General features: G+C 39.0%; 1 protein-coding gene across 1 annotated transcript; it reads left to right on the plus strand.

The window, feature by feature from the left end:
* Nucleotides 1-550: 550 nt before the first annotated feature.
* Nucleotides 551-18,976, plus strand: CLRN2 (clarin 2). Its single transcript, XM_072618868.1, has 3 exons — nucleotides 551-803; nucleotides 15,629-15,808; nucleotides 18,711-18,976. The coding sequence occupies exons 1-3, from the start codon at nucleotides 551-553 to the stop codon at nucleotides 18,974-18,976; spliced, it is 699 nt and encodes a 232-aa protein (XP_072474969.1).
* The last annotated feature ends 2,798 nt before the right edge of the window (nucleotides 18,977-21,774 follow it).

A 21,774-nucleotide genomic window follows, 5' to 3' on the forward strand; every position in this document is an offset into this window, starting at 1 on the left:
CCTAAGAGATCTGACAGCTGTGACATTTAGAGAAAGAGAGAAAGGTCTTGGCAGAAATAAAAGAGATGACATTTGATACAGTTTCATTGTCTGCAAAATTCTTGTGCCAATTCACTTGATTTTTCCTCCTTAGCTTTGTTCATACCTGTTAACATTTCTTTACAATCTCATCTCCTTAGTTTTGCCCCATAATGACTTTCAAGTACTTAGGATAAGCACCCCAGTGTCATTTGAATATTTAAAACAAGGGACAATTAAACCATCCTCTGAAACACTAGTCGGAGGCTGATATAGGGTTACTTCCTTCAGGAACAAATACCACCCTCTCTGCCCACTTGAGTCTAATGAAGGCTGTGGTTGCAACCATTTCAGGATGTTGTCATAGTAAACATGTGTTTGGGCAGCAAGGGAAAAGGGGGAAAAACACACTTCAAAATGTCCTGCATTGAAAAGCTGACATTGGACCCCAGGATTTCCCAGTACCCACGAAATGCTGCTGTCCCTTGCTGCCACCAAGGGGCCTCAGGGATGATTTCTTCAAACCACTAGGATGCCTGGATGTTTTAAGAAGACGTGGTTCGGCTTGGCCTCCCTGCTGAGCTTCTCCTCCTTCCTATTGATCATCATTGCTCTGGCAGTCCCCAAGTGGATGAGTGGGAAGATCCTCTGTCAGACTGGAGTCGATCTGGTCAATGCCACAGATCCAGAGCTAGTTAAATTCATTGGAGACATTTACTACGGACTCTTCCGGGGCTGCAAAGTGCGGCAATGTGGGCTGGGTAGCAGGCATTCCCGATTTACCAGTGAGTATCATGTGTTTCCCAGCATGCCATGGGAACTGGTTTTTATTTAAAACTTTTTAAAGTAGTACATTTTATTAAATGTAGCATTCATTTGTCTCCTGAGGGAAGAAATCTTTACTGGGAGGTCACCCAGTGGGCCAGACTATGTGCTAAACTGTCAGTAAGTCAGTTGGTCACTCATATAAGTGTTTATTAAGTGCCAGCTATGTGCCTGGCACTATCTAAGAAAACAACAGGGATACAAGGAAAGGCAAAACACATCTTGTTCTTCAAGAAGGTCAGAGTGGAATGAAGGCGACAACATGTAAACAACTGTACAAACAAGCTATATACAGAATAAATTGAAAATAAACAAGAGAGGAAAGACACTAGCATTAAGGTGGATCTCCTAGAAGATGGGATGGAAGCTAGGACTTGAAGGAAGCCCCCATAGCCAGGAAGAAAAGATGAGCAGGGAAGCTATTCCAGGCAGAGAAATAGCCAATGGAAATTCCCAGTGCTTTCCATGAGAGCAAGGGCAGTATACTGCCATAAACTTCAAAGAGATGTGAGTTATTATCATAATTATTATTGGTGGGAAGAACACTAGATTGTGAGTCAGAAGTCTTCTGGCACTGAATGGGTGTGTGGTTTTCAACAAGTCACTTCACCTGGCTGAACCTCAGTTTCCTCATCTATAAAATGAGGGTGATAATACTTGTTCTACCTACCCCTTAAGGACTGTTGTGAAGAAAGTGCTTTGCAAATTATAGGGATACATAAACATGAGCTGCTATTATTTAAGAATGTAAAATGGTAGAGAATTTTTTAAATTGAGATATGGGTAAGTTTCTGTGACCACATTTAATTACAGGGATATGTCTGTATGAGAAGACACACACACACACACACACACACACATATACACACGAGACAAGGTAGTTTAATGGAAAGAGGGTAAAGGACCTGAATTTGAACACTGTCTGTGTTTACTACCTATGTGAGTGACCTCATACTTATTCCTTGTGTACATATAAACAGTTCTCTTCTCTGGGCCCCATTTTCCTCATCTATGAAATGAAAAGAGGCAGCATGGCTGTAGTGGATACCAGAGTGCTAGGCCTAGAGTCAGGAATACCTACATTCATAAGCCACCTTTAATACTTGGTAACAGCATCCTCTCCAATGAGTTTCTTAACAAATGTAATCAGTCACTCCACAAGCATTTATTGTACACCCACTATCTTCCAGGTATTTGCTATGCTAGGCAATGGGGTTGTTAAATTTTCTTTAAAAATAAAACCGTGTTTATTCCCAAGAAGCTTACATTCTACTGGGAGAAGAGGGTGGGGGGAAGTAAATAATAAAGTACAAACATAAGTTGATATTGCATATAAACAAAGTGAATAAAGGGGATTTCATTGAATAGACTCTGCTAGCTGGAGGGATCAGGAAGGGCTTTGTATAGGAAGTGACCATTTAAGCTAGGCTTTGAAAGAAGCTGGGCAGTCTAAGAGGCTGAGGTGTGTAGGGAATGCCATCCAAGTACAGGTGACAGCCTGGCCATGGCCCAGATGAGGGGAATGGAATGCCACATTTGAGAAACAGCAAGAAGGTAGATTTGATTGGGCAGTAGGATATGTGAGGAAGAATCATGTATAATAAACCTGGAAAGGTAAGCTGCAACCAGGTTGTAAAAGGCTTTACATGCCAAGCAAAGAAGCTTCTAGAGGCAGCGTAGAGGGGAGAGAAATGGTTACTGGGATGATATGTCAGACTTGGACCTTATGAATACCACTTTGGCAGGTTTGAGAGGATGCTTTAGAGAGGGAAGAGGGTAGACATGTAAAGATCAATTAAGAGACTATTGAAATAATATAAGCAAGAGATGAGAGCCTGAATTAAGGTAGTGGTCATATGAGAAGAGGAAAGGAATAGATAGATGGATGTAAGAGATGTGGTGCAGGTAAAATCAGCCAAACTTGGCAAGTTATTGGAAAGACAGGAGTATGGAAGAGATGCTGAGGGTGACTCTGAAGTTGTGAACCTGGATAACTGGAAGAATAGTGGCCCTCCCCCTCCCTCCTGAAATAGGGAAGTTATGGGGGAAAAGACAATGAATTGTTTGGGACATGGTGAGTTTAAGATGACTCTGGGACATCCATTTTGAACCTTCCAACAAGCAGTCAGAGATAGAAACCAGAGCTCAGGAAAGAGATCAGGTTTGGGAAGACATTATAGACTTGGAAGTCATCTGTATTAAGACAATAATTGAATCCATGACAGCTGGTGAAATCACCAAGAAAGTGTATAGATAGGAAGAGGTCCCTGGGCACATCCACAGCAAGTCCCTAAGACTTATCTACTAAGTTATAGACAGGTGTTGGGGGTGGGCGGAGTTTCCTAAAGAATTTACTCATCAATCTTTCCTATTTGAGCAAAATACATGTCTTGGGTTTGATCAGTGGTTCCTATTAAGTGGGTCCATTTAGTGGTTCACAGATCTCTTGGGTGTTCATGACAGCAGTCCCAGGAGATCATACTAAAAATCTTTAATGGAGCCTTAAGTAGTAAATAATTGCAGAATATTATAATAAGTATATTAAATTATCCTGAAAGTTCATAACACTTTCGTGTTGTAAGATGGGGTTCACAGAACAAAAATATAGGGGACCACTGAGGTAGATAACTTATAAGACCCATCCTGGTTCTAAATATCTTGTTAAATTAAATTCAACAAACAGTTACTCACCTCCTACAGTGTGCTAGGCACTGCACTAGTAGGCACTGGGATACAAAAAAAGGCAAAAATTTATATTATACGGAACAGGGGGGAGAGGGAACAACAAGTACACAGATGAGTGTGTATATACATACATATATATAAATATACATATATATACACACACATATACATACACAAACATATACCAAATAATGTCGGAGGAACAGGGAAATTACTAACAGCTGGAGGGGGGATCAGGAAACCCTGATGTAGGAGGTAACATTAGACTGTCAGTATAACTAGGGATGTTAAGAGATAGGATATAGGATAGCAGAGTGGGAAGCGTATTCTCTGGGGAGTCAGAGGACCCAGGTTCAAATCCCATCTCTGACATCACTTAAGTGACCTTGAGCAAGTCACTTGAACCCTTGGGGCCTCAGTTTCCTTAAAAGGAAAATTATGGTATTGGATTAGGTGATTAGGTGAGGTCCCCTTCAGAGGTCCCCTTAAGCTCTGATTCCAGACACGAGGTAACATCCTATGCAGAGGCAGTAGGTAGAGTACTGTGTACAGGGACCAACAAGAAGGAAGAGTACATGATGGAGAAGAATGTGAAATCAATCTAGAGAGATAGATTAGAGTCAAGTTATGAAATCCTGTAATCTCTAAGAGACACAGGAGGAAGGTACTGGTAAATGTGATCCCCTCTTCTTGAGAATATCAGTAAATAATGATGAATATGAATGATTCAAAGAAGACTGGGAAGAACTTGTATGAACTAACACAAAATTAAACAATCAGAAGAAGGAAAACAATTTTCAAAACCACAATAATGTAAAGGAAAACAACTTTAAAAAACTTCAAAATTCTGATTAATCCACCAGCCAATCATGACTTCAGAAGACCGATAAACGTGTTAAACATGAGGTACAGAGTATGCCATACGTTTTCAGGAATGACCAATGTGTTGATATGTTTTACTTGACTTTACTTATTTGTTTTGAGGCAAGGCTTCTGTTAAGTAGAGGTGGAAGTAGATAGAGTTGGTGGAGAGTGATAAAGGTGAGAAAAACCTTTTTATAAATGTTCAGAAGAGCAAAGAAGGAAGTTCAGAAGGGGACACAGACAAGCAAGATAGTTTTGTCACGATCATAAAGCAAGCAAGAAATAAGTATTTATTAAGTGCTTCCTACTGTGCTAAGCCCTGGGGACATAAAAAGAGGCAAAGCAAAAAAACAGTTTCTGTCTTCAGGGAGCTTACGATTTAATGGTAAGGGACCTTGTAAACAAACCTAGATATTTGTATATAATCGTGTGTGTGTGTATATATATATATGTAAAACAAATCTAGATGTTTATATATATAAAATATGTGTATAAGTAACAAATCTGTATATTTGCAGGCTATGTACAGGACAAATAGGAAATAATTAACAGAGGGAAGGCATTAACACTATCATGTTAAGCATTTAATATATGCTTTAAAAACTAACAAATTTACTGTTTCATATGCAGTCCTCTTTTGTATATTTTTTTATGTTTGTTAAATTTGTAATAAAAATTAAAAACTATAAGGACACAGGCCAGGAGTATTAGCAGCTTCCAAGAGAGACTGTTAAACTTTCATTGTGAGCATTTACTGAATAAGTCCTCCATTGCTACAAGCCAGGATTTGATTTACCATTTTGTTGATTGTCTAGACTTAAGAACATGTTACTAATGTAAATCAAACTTAAAATTGTATGTACGTACACTTTTCCCCCAGAGAACCTGGTTATTACCAACATATTCTTGTATTGTTCTAAACGTGGCTTGAGCAAATCAATAAATGGGAATGAAGCCATCTACTGCCCGCTAATAATAATGATAGTAATAATGATACAATTGATATTTATATAGTGCTGTAAGGTTTGCAAAGTGCTTTACATCCACTATCTCATTTGAGCCTCACAACACTGAGGCATCACAGGGGATACAGGTGAACATCAGGTAAGGGTACAGTATAGGCAGAAGGAAACAGATTGTGAAAAGAAATAGATTTGGAGTTTAAAGAGCTGGGCTCACTGCCGACTCTACCACTTACTGAACCTGCATGACCTTGGGCAGTTTGTTTACCTTCTTTGAGCCTCAGTTTCCTCATCTGCAAAAAATGAGGAGTTGGACTAAATGAAGTTTAGATTCCTTCCAACTTGAAATCCTATGCTCCCAAGGATTCAGATAGGGCAATACACCCTGGTATCAAATTATTCCTTCCATCTAAGCCTTTCTGTCCCTTCTCTTTTGTTTAAAAAAGGTATCACACTCACACACACACACACACACACACACACACACTCCCCTCCCATTCCACAAATACCCTTTTCCCTTCTTCCTCTAACTTGGCCAGAGATCAGCAGTGAAAGGGTTAAACCAAATGGTAGGGCTTTCAGAATGATTGATTGTGTCTATAAAAGCAACATCTGTCTATTTTTGAAACACAAGTAAAGGATACCAAAATTAAAATAGAAACCTAGAGGAACTTACATTACTAACAAAAGAATGGAAGGAGGCAATCTTTACACTGTAGTGTGCCTGTCTTAAAAAAATAGATTAATGAAGGGAAAAAAAGGTGATTCCTACAGGAACCACCAACAAACATGTTTTTCATGCTAAAAACATCTCTATTGGCTGTATCGTGTCCCCTGACTTTCAGATTTATATCAGTCTCTTTTTTAATTATTTTTTTCTAGATTTAGAACCCATTGATGATAAAACAACTATGCAAATAGACACAATTTTAAGAGATGAAAAACAAAACACACTCCAAATATTCACAATTACAAGAACATCAATGATGCCTTCTGATTTCTTCCTCTTTTATTTATTTTTCTCTGATTTTGTCACCATGATTTTTTTTTAACAAAGAATCATCACAGATGTAAAATTAGAAAGCTCCTTGGAGGTCAGCTAACCCAAACCACTCATTTTAATTCATCAGTTGATAAGTATTTAGTAAGTACATACTATTTTCCAGGCACAAAAAGAAAAAAAAAACAGTTTCTATTCTTAAGGAATCTATTTTACTGAAATAATTGTGACCCTGGATCAATTTAAGTAACATGGAGCTGAGATGTCAACCAGGACCTCTGGACATCTACTATTCCCTAATACAGTCAGTGTACTTAAGCGGGGGGGGGCGGTCTCTGATACAGCTGAAAAAGAACTGGATCTAGAGCCCAAGACTCTAGGTTCATCTCCCACATTTGACATTTACTACTTGTGATTTTAGGAACTTAACCTCACTTGGCCTCAGTTTTCCCAAGAGGAAAATAAGGAAGTTGAACTCTAAATCTGTAATCCTAGGGTGGTCCTGATGCTGCCACCTCCTTTCTGCATGATTTCACATAAGCCTTTCGATATTTCCTTACAGTCTTCATATCTGTCATTTTTGGTAGTTCTTCGGAAAGAACTTCTTATTAAATGTGTAGCAAGGTGGATAATTGTAACATAAACAAAATGAATGCCAATGGATGTTAACAGTTTGGTTACCACCATGAAAGAAAAAATATTAGTACTAGAGTTTTAATGGAATTTTTTTAAAAAATTCTTTAGATTAATAAAAATTAACTCATTAATTTTAGGGAATCAAGACCCTACAAATGTGATTGTACCAATTAAATTTCATGAACTGGGAAAATAGCTTCACAAAGACAAAAATTCACTTGTGAATACTTAACAAGGAATAATATGATTTTTACAATAGCACCTGATTAAGAAAGTCAACATATTCTTTGAAGGTAGTCTAAACCAATAGGGTACAAGAAGAAACAAAACTGGTTTTGAAGTCAGAATTTGAACTCAGGGGACCAGAGTTGAAATCCAAATTCTTCGATTTACATCTCTGATTATTAGGCAAGCATTCAGTTTCCTCATTATAGAAAATAGGAACCATTATATTTGCACCACCTACGTCATGGGTGGTTGTGAAGTTCAAATGAGATAATGAATGTTATCAATCAGTCAGTGAACAAGCATTTATTAAGAACCTACTATGTGTCAGGCACCATGCTGATCACTAGGGCTGTGAGAGAGACAAACAGCTCCTGTCCTCAAAGAGCACATGTTCTGATGAGGGGAAACGTAAATAACTAGGTACATACATGATATTTACAGTGCAAATGGAAGGTGCTTCCTAAACCAGGACCTGTTTAGGTAGTGGCAGGGCCCAAGTCAGGGAGTCCCTGAGTTCCAATTTGACCCCAGACATTTAATGACTGCAGCACCCCTGACAAGTCACTTAGACTCTCAGTTTCCTCAGCTATAAAGTGAATAAACAAAGTGTTATTGTGAGGATGAAATGAGACCCATAATAGGCACCCTATAAATGCATACTCTCTTCCTCTATCCCCCCAAAATTGTGAAATGCTGCATAAAGAGCTGTAGTTGTGGGGCAGCAGCAGTAGTTCAGAGGACAGCCCTGTGAAGGCTTGGTTAGGTCAGGAGAGGAGACAGCCTATCCCTCTGAGACACCTGCCCAAACTCCTATGGAAGTCAGAGGGGGTTAAAAAAAAGTGGCCTCCCAAAGAGCCCATGGCAGTGGAGTCTGGCAATAAACAGTAGCTGTGGGGCATAGTGCAGGCTAGCTGAGGGCCCAGGTGTACCATGTGGTTGGGAAAGAAGAAGGAAAGGTAGTTAGGCAATAAGAATTTCTGAGTCACCACTAAGCATGTATTAAGTACCTACTATGTGCCAGGCCTTCTATTAAATGCCCTCAAGGTACTCACAGTCTAATGGGAGAGAGACATGCAAACAACTGTGTACAAACAAGATCTATACAGAATAAATTCAAGAGAATCAATGGAGGGAACGCAGGAACATTAAGGAAGATTGGGAAAGGTGGGGTTTTAGCTGGGAGGTCCGTATCCTCCTATAATCATCAGTTGTCGACTCTTTGGATAGATATCCTGAAGTAACTATGAAAAAAGGAGACATGCATGTGTGTGTGTGTGCTTACTATGTGCTATGTATCTACAAACCAGATAATATGGGTATGTGTATTACATATATGTATATGTGTGTATGTATATATTACGTGTATGCATTATTCATGCATATACATACACATGTATATATTTATATACATGTATTTAAACATTTATTCATAAATATTTATACATCATACATATTTATACATTTATATACACATGTGTGTGTATATTTGAAGAAGGAAATGGCAAACTGCTCCAGCATCTTTCCCAAGAAAAACTCAAATGGGGTCACAAAAAGTCAGACACAACTGAAACAACTAAACAACAACAAATATGTGTGTATGTGTATGTGTATGTATGTGTGTGTATATGTGTGTATATATGCATGCACATACACACATATATCATGTGTATGCATGTGTGTGTTATGCATGTACACACATACATATCATGTATATGTATGTGTGTGTGTGTATATATATATCCTTCACTGACTTTAGCATAAAGTAATATTCAAATACAAATGGATCCATGATCTCATTGATGAGAATATTCCCTCCAATACTCCAGATTCTGCTCATCCTGGGTGGCTCTTGTCTTTGCCTTCCTACATGGCAACCACCAAGGTGGTGAGGGGTTTTCTTCACTTTCAATTGAACATAAAACAAAGCCTCAGGCAACAGTAGTTGTAATTTCAGGACAATAGAGCATGAAGGTGGGGTAGCCAAATACATGGGCTTCATTCCTCCATTTTTCCACTATAGGACTAAGGTGGCTGTTGTACGTGTCTCCCCTACAACAGAAAGTAAAGCAGCCCACCACCGTTTCTGAGTTTGGAATGCTCACTACAAGCAAACATACACTGTGTATTTGTCTCTGAGGAAGGTCAGTGGGAAAGAGAATAATCATCCCCCCCCAAAAAACAGAAGCTTACCCCTGAGTGAATAATAATAATAGCCTTGAGTAGGATGTTAGGACAGAATTATTTGGTTATCTCCTGGTCTGGAGAAACTTCAGAATGAGGCAGATACCCATCTCTTCAGGGTGTTTTAGATACAACTCTGTTTGGAAGCCTTGAGCAGTTTCTTTCCTTTGCTGGCTCGCCTTTGAGTGGCAGAGTGACAGCCAGCTATACAGCAGGGTGCACAGACTTTCTCGAGCCAAGGGTGGATCCTCATCTCTGCCTCTTGGAATTCCTGACTCCCTTCGAAGACCTGCTCAAGTAATATCTCCTGCAAGAGGTTTTCCCTGATCCCCCTCCCCCAAATCATGATTGTTTCCTCCTCCAAAAGTGGTTTGTATTTACATAGCTTGGATTTTGTTTTTACTTATCTGAATGATTGCTATCTTCCCCTAGTGGAGTGTGGTCAAGGACCATTTCATTTTTATCTTTGTTCTTCTAGGACCTAGCCCCATGCTTGGTATATAGTGAGCACTTAAGAAATACTTCTGGATGAGTTGGTTTGATAATTCCAGAACTATTTATTTGCTTACCCTAAGATCATTTCTTTAAACTAATGTAACTAGTAATAGTCACTGGGAAACAGTCCCATGAGTTTAATTGTTATCTCTATGACTATGAATCCAAATCTAGTCTCTCCCTTGGACTCCTTCCTGTCTTGAATGACCAAGGACTTGTTGGTCTTCTCTATTTGGGTTCTCCGTAGGCATCTTAAATTCAATATATTCAAAACAGAGACACTGTTTTCTCCCCAATTCCATCCTTCCTCTAAACTTTCCTACTTCTGTTGAGAGAACAACACTATCCTTCTGATAAAGGATTGACAAACTCGATTTTCCTACTATGCCCTTCTCTTTCCCTCCCCCCTTCAAGGCCATGTTGCCAGATTGCCAAGCCTTGTCAATTCTACCTCCACATGTTTCTTGAATCTTTCCCCTTCACTTATACAACCTCCCCACTAGTTCAGGCTGTCATTACCTCTCACCTGAACTATTATCACAACTTCTCTTGGCCTCAGTTTTCTTATCTGTAAAATGAGGATAATAGTAGTATCTAACATAGGATTATTATGAGAATCAAATGATATTATGAATGACACTGAAAACCTTAAAGCACTGTATAAAATACTAGCTATGATTACAATTGCCTCCTAACTATACTCCAGTGCAGAGTCTAGAAGGACTATTTAATCCAGCTTCTGCTTCCTTGTCAAGGCCAATTCTGACCATGTATTCCTCTACTCCAGAAACTTCGGTATTGTCTCTAGGATAAAATATAAACATGACGTGTGAAGCCCTTCAAACTCTGGCTCCAATTTCCCTTCCCAGGTTTATTCCACATTACTCCCCTTCAATCCCTGTGTTTCAGTCCATCTGGCCTATTTGCCATTCCCCAAACTTGTGGCTCCATTTCCTTGTCTCTCTGCACAAACCTCCCCTCCTACAAGGTACTCTGTCTTTACCTCCACTGAATCCCTAGCTTCCTTTAACTCACTTCCTCTCTTGCGGGAAGCATTTTCTGATCTTGTTAGTCGTTAACGGAACCTCTCATCATCCCATTCTGTATATGTTTATTTGTTTACTCTTTGTATCTTACCAGAAGAATGCAAACTGCTTGAGATCAGGGACTGTTTGGAGGGGTCTCACAGCATAGATGAAACTTAATAAATGCTTGTTGCAATGGATTGGAGGATTCTCTATTTTTTTTCCATAACCTATCTAGTGGTATTTCTGGATCTGAGACTCCGGGGGGTACCTGTTAGGCACACTCAACTTGTCAATTTTCAGTTTTTGGAAGGCTCCTGTCTTCCCTCCTCCTCCCACCTCACCTCCCCCTACTCCCACACACTTATTCTGTCCTCCTGACATTTTTCTTTGCACTGGCACATTCTGCTTTGAAATACACACCTGGGGATCATAGGATCATCTACTCCAGCCCCTCTAATTTTACAGATTAGGAAACTGAGGCCTAGAGAAGCCCAAGTGACACATGTAGTAAGTAGCAGAGCTGGGATTTGAGACCAGCATTTTTTTAACTGTAGCACAGATTTGGGGCCTCCCACACCCCACTTCTCTAATAAGCAAGTCTTGATTTTTCCTAGATAACTGTGGGCACTTGTGAGCCCTCAAAGCCTCCCCATCACACCTGTTAGCCTTTTGCCATCCTTCTCAAACTCTAATACCTTGACAGGGAGGGAGTCAGTGGTGCGTAATGGAAACATTCAGTTTGGAGAATTTGGAGTCAGAGAACTTGAATATGCAATCCAGCTCTGGTCTTTATTACCTGTGTGACCTTGGACAAGTCACTGCCATTCTCTTAGACTTTATTTCCTAAGTGAAATGGTGGAACTATATGATTTCTAAAGCCCCTTTCACCTCTAGATTTTATGAAACAGAATAAAATGAAGCTAGCAGATAAATTAATGCAAATAGTTAAAGAACCCAGTGGCGCTGTTTGTGTTTGAAAAAAAGTCAATCATGTGTGTAATGGATGTAGTATTTCTTGTCTTCTCAATGGGAGGGAGAGAATTTGGTACTGAAAAGGAAGGAAGAAAGAAAGAGAGAGAGAGAGAGAGAGAGAAAGAAGGAAAGAAAAAGAAAGGAAAAGAAAGAAAGAAAGAGGAAGGCAGAGAGAGAGAGAAAGAGAGAGAGTTGCTTGGTTGTTGTCCATTCTCTAAGAAGACCAAAATGACATCACTATGCTAGAGTCAAGTTACAGTGTGCCTGACTGCAACTGATCAGAAGAATATGAGCTCAGAATGCTCTACCACAGGTTGGGCACAAATAGTCTATGTGAACATTTGGGGTGCATTCTCTAAATCTGCACATCCCATTGGATGGATGGATGGATGGGTGAATAAAAGAGTTAAGAGGGACTTTAGGTCCTTGAGCAGGGGAGGGAAATACATAAAAATTATTTGAAGACTTACCTAATAGTTGTGCTTTAGATGGAGAAAATTACAAGCCAGTTCAGTATACTGTAAAGAATACGGGTTTTGGAACCGAGTAATATGGGTTTGAATCATGTAGCTATTTATGTAACCTTAGGTAAATCACTGTGAACCTCAGTTTCCTCATCTGTAAAACAAGGGAATTGGACTAGATAATCGCTAAGGTTCCTTTCAGCTTCAGAGCCTCTGATCTTACTTTATGGAGGTAGAATGACCAACCAGACAGCTGAGACAGGGCCACAGCACCAAGCGTTTGTTGAACTAAATTGAATTGAATGAGGTGTAGCAGTTGAGGGGGTAGAGAACAAGAACAAACTCCAATAGAAGCTCCAAAGAAATGAGAACAAAGGAGTGGCAGCAGTGGCTCCCAAACTGATGACTAACTGCAGGGGTGAAAACTGGGAAAGAGTGACTGAGGGGAAGACGTTTTCTGGTGTTAAATTTCAGGTGTCATCTGAAATTGTAACTAAATCTCCATGTAAGGGAAGATCTAGAGATAAGTGGAAATATAGGGCTCAAAAAAAAAACAAGGTCACTTGTACATTGGAGAGTCTTCTGCATAGAGATGGTTGAAAACCAATGGGATGGACTCTTTTAAGGAAGGATGTAGAGGGAGAGGAGCAGAGAATTCAGGAGTGAACCTTGGAATCCTTTGACATTCATTCCACAAGGGAAAAATTAAACCAGGAAGGAAATAGGGAGAGGATCTTCAGACAGATAACAAAAGATTGAAGATTACATGGTGTCATGGAAGGCAGGAATGGAAAAAAGGAGGGTTAGGTCAACAGTGTCAGATGAAACTGGGATATCCAGAAGGATAAGTACAAAAAAGAGACCTCTGGTTTTAACCAAGAAGAGACCAGTGACAAGCTAAGAGAAACTGGTTTCAGTACTTGTGCTGCGGGTATCAAAGTCTGTTGTTTAGCTGAAGTAGAAGATAATAATACTGATAATAATTTTGTCTACCTGTGCAACAGTCTATAGAACTTTGAATATAAAGGAATAATAAGCAGGATAGTAACTTTTCCCATAACCCTTTCTACCTGAACCCCATCAAAAAAAGATGAGAACAAGGTAACTGATAAAAATGAATGACATCTGTGTATCACTGTAGGTTCCTGTTGGTTTTCTACAGATTTACACTTCATATAATGACTGTTTGGGTGGAAACAATGACTTCCACTCAGCTCTATCATAGCTTTAGTCCACTGTATTCTAAAAATATTCAGGCCAGAAAAATTCAAAAAGATATGAAGAAAAATATTGAAACTACCACAAAATTTAACTCAATTAAAAGTATTACTTTATATCTATGTAGCTACATTTAGTAGTTTTTTGGATCTCAAGAAATAGAAACACATTCAAATTCTCCTCAAATCTTACTTCAGGCTTTGTTAATGGCATAGAAACCATTAATGGTACACATAATGAATGGATGCCAGGCATTCATTGCTGCTGTTGGGTTCCAGTCTTGTTCTTGTGAGGAGAAGCCCAAGAAATCAGCTCTGTCCAGAACACGTTCAGTGGCCTGAGGGAGTTGGGGTCTGTGGGAGATTTTATAATAAAGTACACACAAGAAAGACTGAGCTTTTTACAAAGACACTAATCTAGGATAAGAAGACCCGAGGCACTCTTAAATCATAAATAGGTCAGATTAGAATAAACTCTGTGGTTGACAGAATTCCTTTTGTGACAAGGACTATACCCATGGATTCATTAGTCATTTTAGCTGTTTCTCACCACCTGTCTTCTTTCCTTAGTAGAAGGCACCCAATCTGGCTACATTGCATCAATTACTATTCTAATCCATACAGGGAGAACATAGCACCAATTATGATATCTAGGGGACTGGTGCAGAACAAGTTATAGGACATATGTTTGAGACAAGCCTTAAAAATGGAAGAGGGAACAAAGAACAACAAATTAAGTGTGGTACCAGAGCTCAAAACGGGGTAGGCAAACCAGGACTTTGTGCCAGGTGCACCAAATTTAAAAGGCTCCTGATAAAAGCTACATCTCCTCCCCAATCGCCCAGATTATGTGGGAGAGGCTGGGAATGGCTATGCATCTGGTCCTCTTGTGGCTGAAATTGTCCTTCCTTCAACACTTGCAGAAGTTGGAGCCAGGCATATCTATCTACTTCCCATAGGCTTGTCATGGACCTAGAATTCTCAGCATCTCCCTCCAAAATGGAGACCAAAGTATCCTTAGCGGGATGATGGTGGAAAAGAATGAATAGTCTCCATGGCAGTTCATTCTGATTACCTGTGAAAAGGGAGGAGGGTCAGTAGGGAGGAAGTAGTGTGTTAGGTTCAAAAGTGGAGCCCTGTCTGTCCTGACCCAGGTGAGGATCACTGAAAAGAACTTCAGAGCCTTGGGAGGAAGATCAGCCCCAACTAGTCTCAGTAATTTACTTGCTCCCTTTTCAGAACAGTGGCAGCTTGGTACTATCCATTAGCTTTGAAGGCTCCCCCTACCCCACCAGATCTCTCAACTCCTGCTCTGACGGTGCTTTTTATGTCTCTGGACCCAGGTACAAAAATTCCTCATTAAGGTTTCATACCTTACCAGGGTTATAACTACAGAGGAAGCATTTGGTAATACCCTGCTGGAGTAACATGGGAATGCATTGTAGTAGAAAATGTACAGGGTTGGGAGTCAAAAGGCACAAATCTGCCCCATTCTACCTATATGACCCCATACAAGTCAGGTTACCTCTCTAGGAATCTGTCTCCTCATCTACAAAATGAGGGACTTGGCCTAGAGGATTTCCCAAGTCCTTCTTTAAATCCTATGATATCTATATTTCAGGTTGCTCAGTGCCCATAAGCAGCCTCGCCCTCAAAACCTAGCCCTCATGCCAGCCTTCCTTTGAAAAAGAACAGTGTACAAAGAGAAAGGAGTGCTATGAATCAGCATTCAGGAAAGATAACTAGATCAAAAGATCAAGCCAATTTAGATCGCCACCTGTGATCATTTGTTTTTTAGCTGTTTGTGCAATGTATTAATGCCTAAAGACTAGAGGTTCTGGCCTCCCAATGAGCATAAACCCATGTATCAAGTATAAGAAAGGAGGAATGTTTTTTCCTAGAAAGGTACCTGCTTGCTTTGACCCTTCCCCAATTCATTCCTACATTCATAATGTGACTTGTGTTTTACAAAGAAACAGCCAAAATACCATACACCCATAGTATACACTTTAATACCAATGAAATACAACAGTGATCGTTTCTTTCTCCCCAGTCTTTCCTCATATGGTGAAACAGCTGAACACTGGTCTTCACGTCATGATTCTTATCTTCCTTTTTGTGGCCATGGCTCTGGCTCTGGTCAGCATGGGATTGGCAGTCCTCAATGTGATAAAGGTCCCATACCGTGCCATAAATGGGCCTGCTGGTATATGTCTGTGGAATGTACTCGCAGGTAAGGCACATTCTTAAATTGCTTCAGGTCTACAGAATTGTCAAACTACACTGGAAATACAGTTAAACTTATTGTAAGAAGGCATGAAAATGTCTTGCTATGTCTTCATTTCTCTCTAATTTTATTTTTTTTCAAATTCTGCCTTCTTTCCCTCCTCCCTTCCCCTTTTTCCCCTCCTCTTCCAAACACCGCCTGTTCCTGCATTGAGAAGCAAGAAAAATAAAAAACCCGTTTCAAATATGCACAGTTAAGCAAAAGTAATTTCTGCAATGACCATGAAATACACAAATATAAATATGCATATGTATATATACATATACATGCATATATCATATGTCATGTTTATACATGTATTTATACAAACATCCTATATACATCATACATATATATACATATATATGTGTATATCTCAATCTAAATTCTGAGTCCAGAACTTCTCTACCAGGAGGTAGGCAGCAAGTTTCATCACAAATCCAGTAGAATCATTTCATTGTGTTCTAAGTCTTTCAAAGTTGTTTGTCTTTACAAGATGGTTACTATATAAATTGTTATACTGTTTCTTTAAGATTAAGTTTCTGATGTTCTCTGGATTTATTCATTGAAATCTACTTTTCATGGTTGTAAGTTACTCAGGTTGTTAAAATAATCCCTCTATTTTTGTCTACCCACAAAATATACACAAGGTTTTTTGGGTTCATGAGTGATTCAGGGTGTGAGACAGAGGGATGGGAAGGAAGAGAAGTCAAGACAAAAGGATGCTGAAAGAGCTGAGACTAAGGAGAAGAGAGGAAATGGGGAGAGGAGGGAGGCTGGAGGAATGATGAAGGATCTGTGGGTGGAGCTCAGTAGCTAAAGGCTCAGTAGTAACATCAACTTGACTTTGTTTTTTTTTCCTCTGGCAACGAAGGACGAACACAAAAACACAAGCAACATCAGGCAAAGATATTAAGAGAAAAGCTGGTGGCTTACCTACTAGAGTGTAAGCTCCTTGTGTGTAGGGATTGTGCTTGTATCCCCAGTGCCTACCACAATTGATTAATTAATCGATGATGGTAAGAGTGCTGACCACCAAAGGTGGAATCCGTTTGGGAATGAGAAAACATAATCACCACTGAACTTGAAAATCTTGGAGGACTTTCCAGGAGGCATACAATATACCATAAGACTGATTCTACAGAGTAGGGCATATTGCTAGTCTTTGCTTCTCTCTAATAGACCCCCGTTGCTCATCCTTTCCAGTACCCCAACCTGAACTTGTAACCATTTTTGTTCAGTTCACAGTGACCAGCCTAACTTCATCCCCCTGCTCCAAGGACTGCCAATGGGGTGTGGGGGGCAGTCCAAAATTAGGTGGGTGGTGAGAAGCAGAATGGGCAGAGACTGCAGGACAGAGTGAAAAGAGAATGGAATTTGGCATTAGAGGCCAGTGGTTTATGCCCCCAGCTTACCATCCACCCCTCTGTAATCCTTATTTTTTTCTTATCTGTAAAATGAGGGGGTAGGATCTCTAAAGTTCCTTCCAGTGCTCCATCCTATGACAGGATCCCAAGGCAAAAACTACAACTCTGAGGTAGCCAGAGGAAGGGAGGGATATGGGTCTGTCTTCTTTCCTTTCTCTTTGTACTTGTTTACTGCTCTTATCTCCTCTCCTTACTCTTTATCTATGGAAAAATCTAATCTGGGCTAAATAAGGAGGTGATAAGCCATATGCCAAACAAATAAGTAGAAATGGAGGGGAAAAGACATCCAGAGACAAGTGTAGAAGGAGACACAGTATAGTTGGAAACTCTCTTTGAACCCAGCCTTTTTTCCATGAGGGCCATGGAGACATCCTCAGGTGTTTAGGGATTTGTAGTTTCTTTATTTTTTAATACAAGTGTTTCCATAGTACAGCACTGTAGAAAGAATGCTGGATTTGGAGTCAGAGGACATGGATTCATATCATGGCTCTGTCACTTACTCCCTGGGCAAGACACTTAACTTGAACCACAGATTCCTTGTCTGTAAAATAAAGAGATGAGCCTGTATGTAACCTTTAAGGTTTCTCCCAGCTCTAAGTCTACAAACCCTATAAGTAAGCATATAAAATCAAAAGTTCCTCTGTTAGCATGCAAAGGGGAAGAGAAGTTCCATCTCATTTATTCTTACAAGTCACTAACTATATAAATCGCCAACAAAACATAGCAAAATATCATGTTATACTTATTTGTACACTTGTCTCCTCATCAGATTGTTAATTCCTGGAACTCTGGGCCTGCGTCTAATTTTATCCTATGATTTATGTTCTATGGTGAGCAAGTTGTATCTGATTCATTTGTTGAAGTTATTTTTTATCTGTATCTCCTAAGGCATGGTGCCTTGCTCATAAAAGATCCTTGATTATCATTTACTGAATTGAAACGGATCCCATAATTTTGGGATTTGGGATACATCAAAAGAGACGAGGCTGAAATTCCAATGAATGGTGTGATTAAAAATGCAAGGAGGTTAATCTATTAACAAGAATGAACCATTTCCAGATACCTTACTACCAACCCTTCCAAACAACTGAGTTACTGATTCTTATCTATTAGAGTAGATTTAATATGACTTCTACTTAATAGTGCTTTGTTAGCCTAGTTCATACTGCTATAGGTATTTCAAAAGAATAAGATTTCATTTCTTTAAAAAAAAATTCTCTAATTCTGGCTGGACTCACCTCTCCTTAGCCTGAATCAAAATGGTTTTGCTGTATGACTCCCTCATAGATAGAAAATGGACAATACTTAACAAGGGGCTTTCAAAGGTTTGATTCAGGCTATATCAAGTCTGGCTCAGTCCTTACCAAGATGCTACAATTTAAATAAGGAACCATGAAGTCTTTAATTGCCAACATGAATTTTGAATCTCCCCTTGGTCCTAGGTGGCGTCCTTGCTTTGGCCATTGGGAGCTTCATGGCGGCTGTGAAATTCCATGACCTCACCAACAGAATTGCCAATTTTCAGGAAAAGATCTTTCAGTTTGTCGTTGTGGAAGAACAGTATGAAGAATCTTTCTGGATCTGTGTGGCAAGTGCTACTGCTCATGCAGCAAATTTGCTGGTGGTAGCCATAAGTCAGATTCCCCTTCCTGAGATAAAGACCAAAATAGAAGAAGCAACTGTGACAGCAGAGGATATCTTGTATTAATTGCCTCCCTTAACTGTGACCTCTTTCTAAAAATAGTTCTGTGAAATTAATTGATGCATAATTTTTTGGATTCTCAAGCTTCTGATCTGGAGGAAGACCTTTTTTCATTAATGCTTTGGCCACTATTAATTGGCAGTGATTTTATAGATTCCATAAAAGTCAGTGGAAACTGTAATTATAACCAGAGATTGTAAATTATATACTGCATGGACCTTATTGCCTGAAAAAGGAATTAATGATGTAATCAAACATGTACAATAATGGCATTTTCTCTAGAGACCTTCATCCCAGGAAATTTATGGACCTAGGAAAATCAAGATGTCGATTCATGCTGTATTCTTTTAAGGGAAACAGAAGAGAACATGATGGTGGAAACACTAGTATTCCACTGGTTAACAAATGTCTATTGAATGAAATAGATTCATTCTTGTTGTGTGAATAGATCTGTAAATTGAATTACCATAGGAATTCTGAAGAGTTGTTTGCAAGTGAAGCATCCTCTCAGGATCTGTTGGGTAAGCACAGATATTTGGAGGAAAGTTTTTTTCAATTGCCCACATCTCTATTAATCAACCCAGATATGAAGAATCATTTTCTGCTTTTGTTTTCATGCCAAGTAAAATATAACACTATCCTCCTCAACCACAAACAAGCACATAAATTTCATACTTTTTTTAAGTCTAGCCCTGTGTTCAACAAAGTAAGAAACACCCCAGGAGAAAATTCACTGCCCAGCATACAGACCAACGACTCATCTGTAACTTATACCAAAGTCTTAGCAGGCTGAGAGCACTTAATTTGCCCAGGGTCGCACAACAGGTATGTATCCAAGATAGGACTTGAACCCAGGTCTCCTTGACCCCAAAGCCACCTGTCTATCTATAACACAACTCTACCCCTGGAAGCTCCATCTCACTTAAAAAATGGTGAGTTAGACTTACTGCTGTGCCTCAATATAGCTGTATGGGACTTCTTCTGCTCTACAGAGTTGAACTGAATATCAGAGGAAAGAGCCCTGGATTCAGAGTCGGGAGTCCTGAGTTCAAAATCTGATTCTGCCTCTAATTGACCACATGATCATTTTCTTTATCTGTAAAGTGGAGATAAGAATATGCTGCCTACCTCCTAGGTTTGTTGTGATGGTCAAATAAGATATTGTAAATAAAGGATCTTTGTATCTTTAAGGACAGTTCAAACCAGGCTGTTGCTATTTTTCCTCCCTCCTCATTGATATCCCACAGAAAGTATAACTTAAGTTCTCAGAAGTTGGATATATTTTAGTGAATCTGTCTCAATAGCTCAGAGATGACACTGATGAATAACATGTCATATTTGTGGTTTGTCCAACTCTTATGGCTTCATATGATCAATTTTAAGTTGTCTGCTAATGTAAGGAACATTAACACAGACCATTCAGAACAATAAACAAACTGAAAACACTTTTTTTAAAATAGCGGATTAGCCTTTTCAACCCTGTTTTGCTTAGGCCAATACAAAAATTAATTTGAATTCTCAATATACAGAACATCCTCCCATTTATTTGACACTTTAGTTCTTACAAAGACCTCCTCCTCACAACATCCCTGTGGAATAGTCTGAACAAGTATTGTTATCCCCATATTGCAAATGAAGAAACTAAAGCTCAGAGTGGCAAAATGACTTATCTGTGGCATTTATTTAACTCGTTTACCTAGTGATTCCTCTACTCACATATTGTTTGTGTCCTGGGGGCTGGGAGGATTGTCAGGGAGTGGTTAGGGCTGGCTAGTTCACCAGAAGTTGAAACATGACTTGGTTCCTTATTACCTGTGTAACTTTTGCTCATCTGCAAAAATGTGGAAGTTGTGCTGGAGAATCTCTAAGATAGGAATCTTAGAGTTCTAAATCTAGTTCTAAATTAGAAAAAAAAAAAAACCAGGCCATCCCTTTTGGGAGTTATTGGGGGGAAAATAATTGAGAGGTAAGATATTCCAATATGGTTTTTATATATTTAGTGATGATTCATATCTTAAAATGGAGCCATATGTAACCAGAATAGGTGAAGAAGACTCAGATCCACCTTGTTTCCAGGAACCTAGGATATTTTTGCTCTCATATGAACAAATCTTTGGAGATAAAAGTATATTTAGAAATGGACAAATTAATGTCATTAATATTTTATTATATTCACATAAAAGAATTTACATAAGAAGATAACACTAATCATATTCCTATTTTCTGATTAATATGGTAATGATAATGTTAATATTTATTTTAATATTGTTAATGTGCATATAAGTTGTTATTGCCAATATTAACTGCACTGAGTTATACCAAAGCTAGTGAGATTTAGTATATTAACTTTTAAAAATATAAGGTTAGTGAAACTAATTCTTTATCTAGGTTGTTAGTAAAATTAAGAAATTATTTTAGTTCATTAAAGTGTGTGTAATAAACTGAAGATTAATTACACGACGTTTTTATTGGTAGCAATCAATTTTTAAATGCACAGAAGAGAACAGAACAGGGGCCAGAAAGAGTCACAGACAAGTAGGATAGCTCTGAAAGTTACATACAGAATTAATTACATATTTAAAAGAAAATCAAGAGGTACAAAATAGAAATCTATAGTTTATGATAAATCCTCTTTTTCTGCTATACTATGTATATGGAAATATCCATTTTACTGGGTTTCTGTTAAGATCAGAATACTTTCCCTTCTTACAAGTCCAGAACTCCAAACCTATGGTATCATCTAGCATTCCACCAAGGGGGAAAGACTTCAGATGGCTAGAGATGAGTAACACTGTGCCCCCTTC

The sequence above is a fragment of the Notamacropus eugenii genome, chromosome 6, assembly GCF_028372415.1.
Source record: "Notamacropus eugenii isolate mMacEug1 chromosome 6, mMacEug1.pri_v2, whole genome shotgun sequence".
NCBI classification, from domain to species: domain Eukaryota; kingdom Metazoa; phylum Chordata; class Mammalia; order Diprotodontia; family Macropodidae; genus Notamacropus; species Notamacropus eugenii.

Bases quoted from the DNA above. Each gene is read 5' to 3' on its own strand.
- CLRN2 (XM_072618868.1), top strand. From the start codon at position 551: ATGCCTGGATGTTTTAAGAAGACGTGGTTCGGCTTGGCCTCCCTGCTG. The intron at 804-15,628 runs GTGAGTATCATG...CTTTCTCCCCAG, and splicing joins CAGGCATTCCCGATTTACCA to TCTTTCCTCATATGGTGAAA. The intron at 15,809-18,710 runs GTAAGGCACATT...CCTTGGTCCTAG, and splicing joins TCTGTGGAATGTACTCGCAG to GTGGCGTCCTTGCTTTGGCC.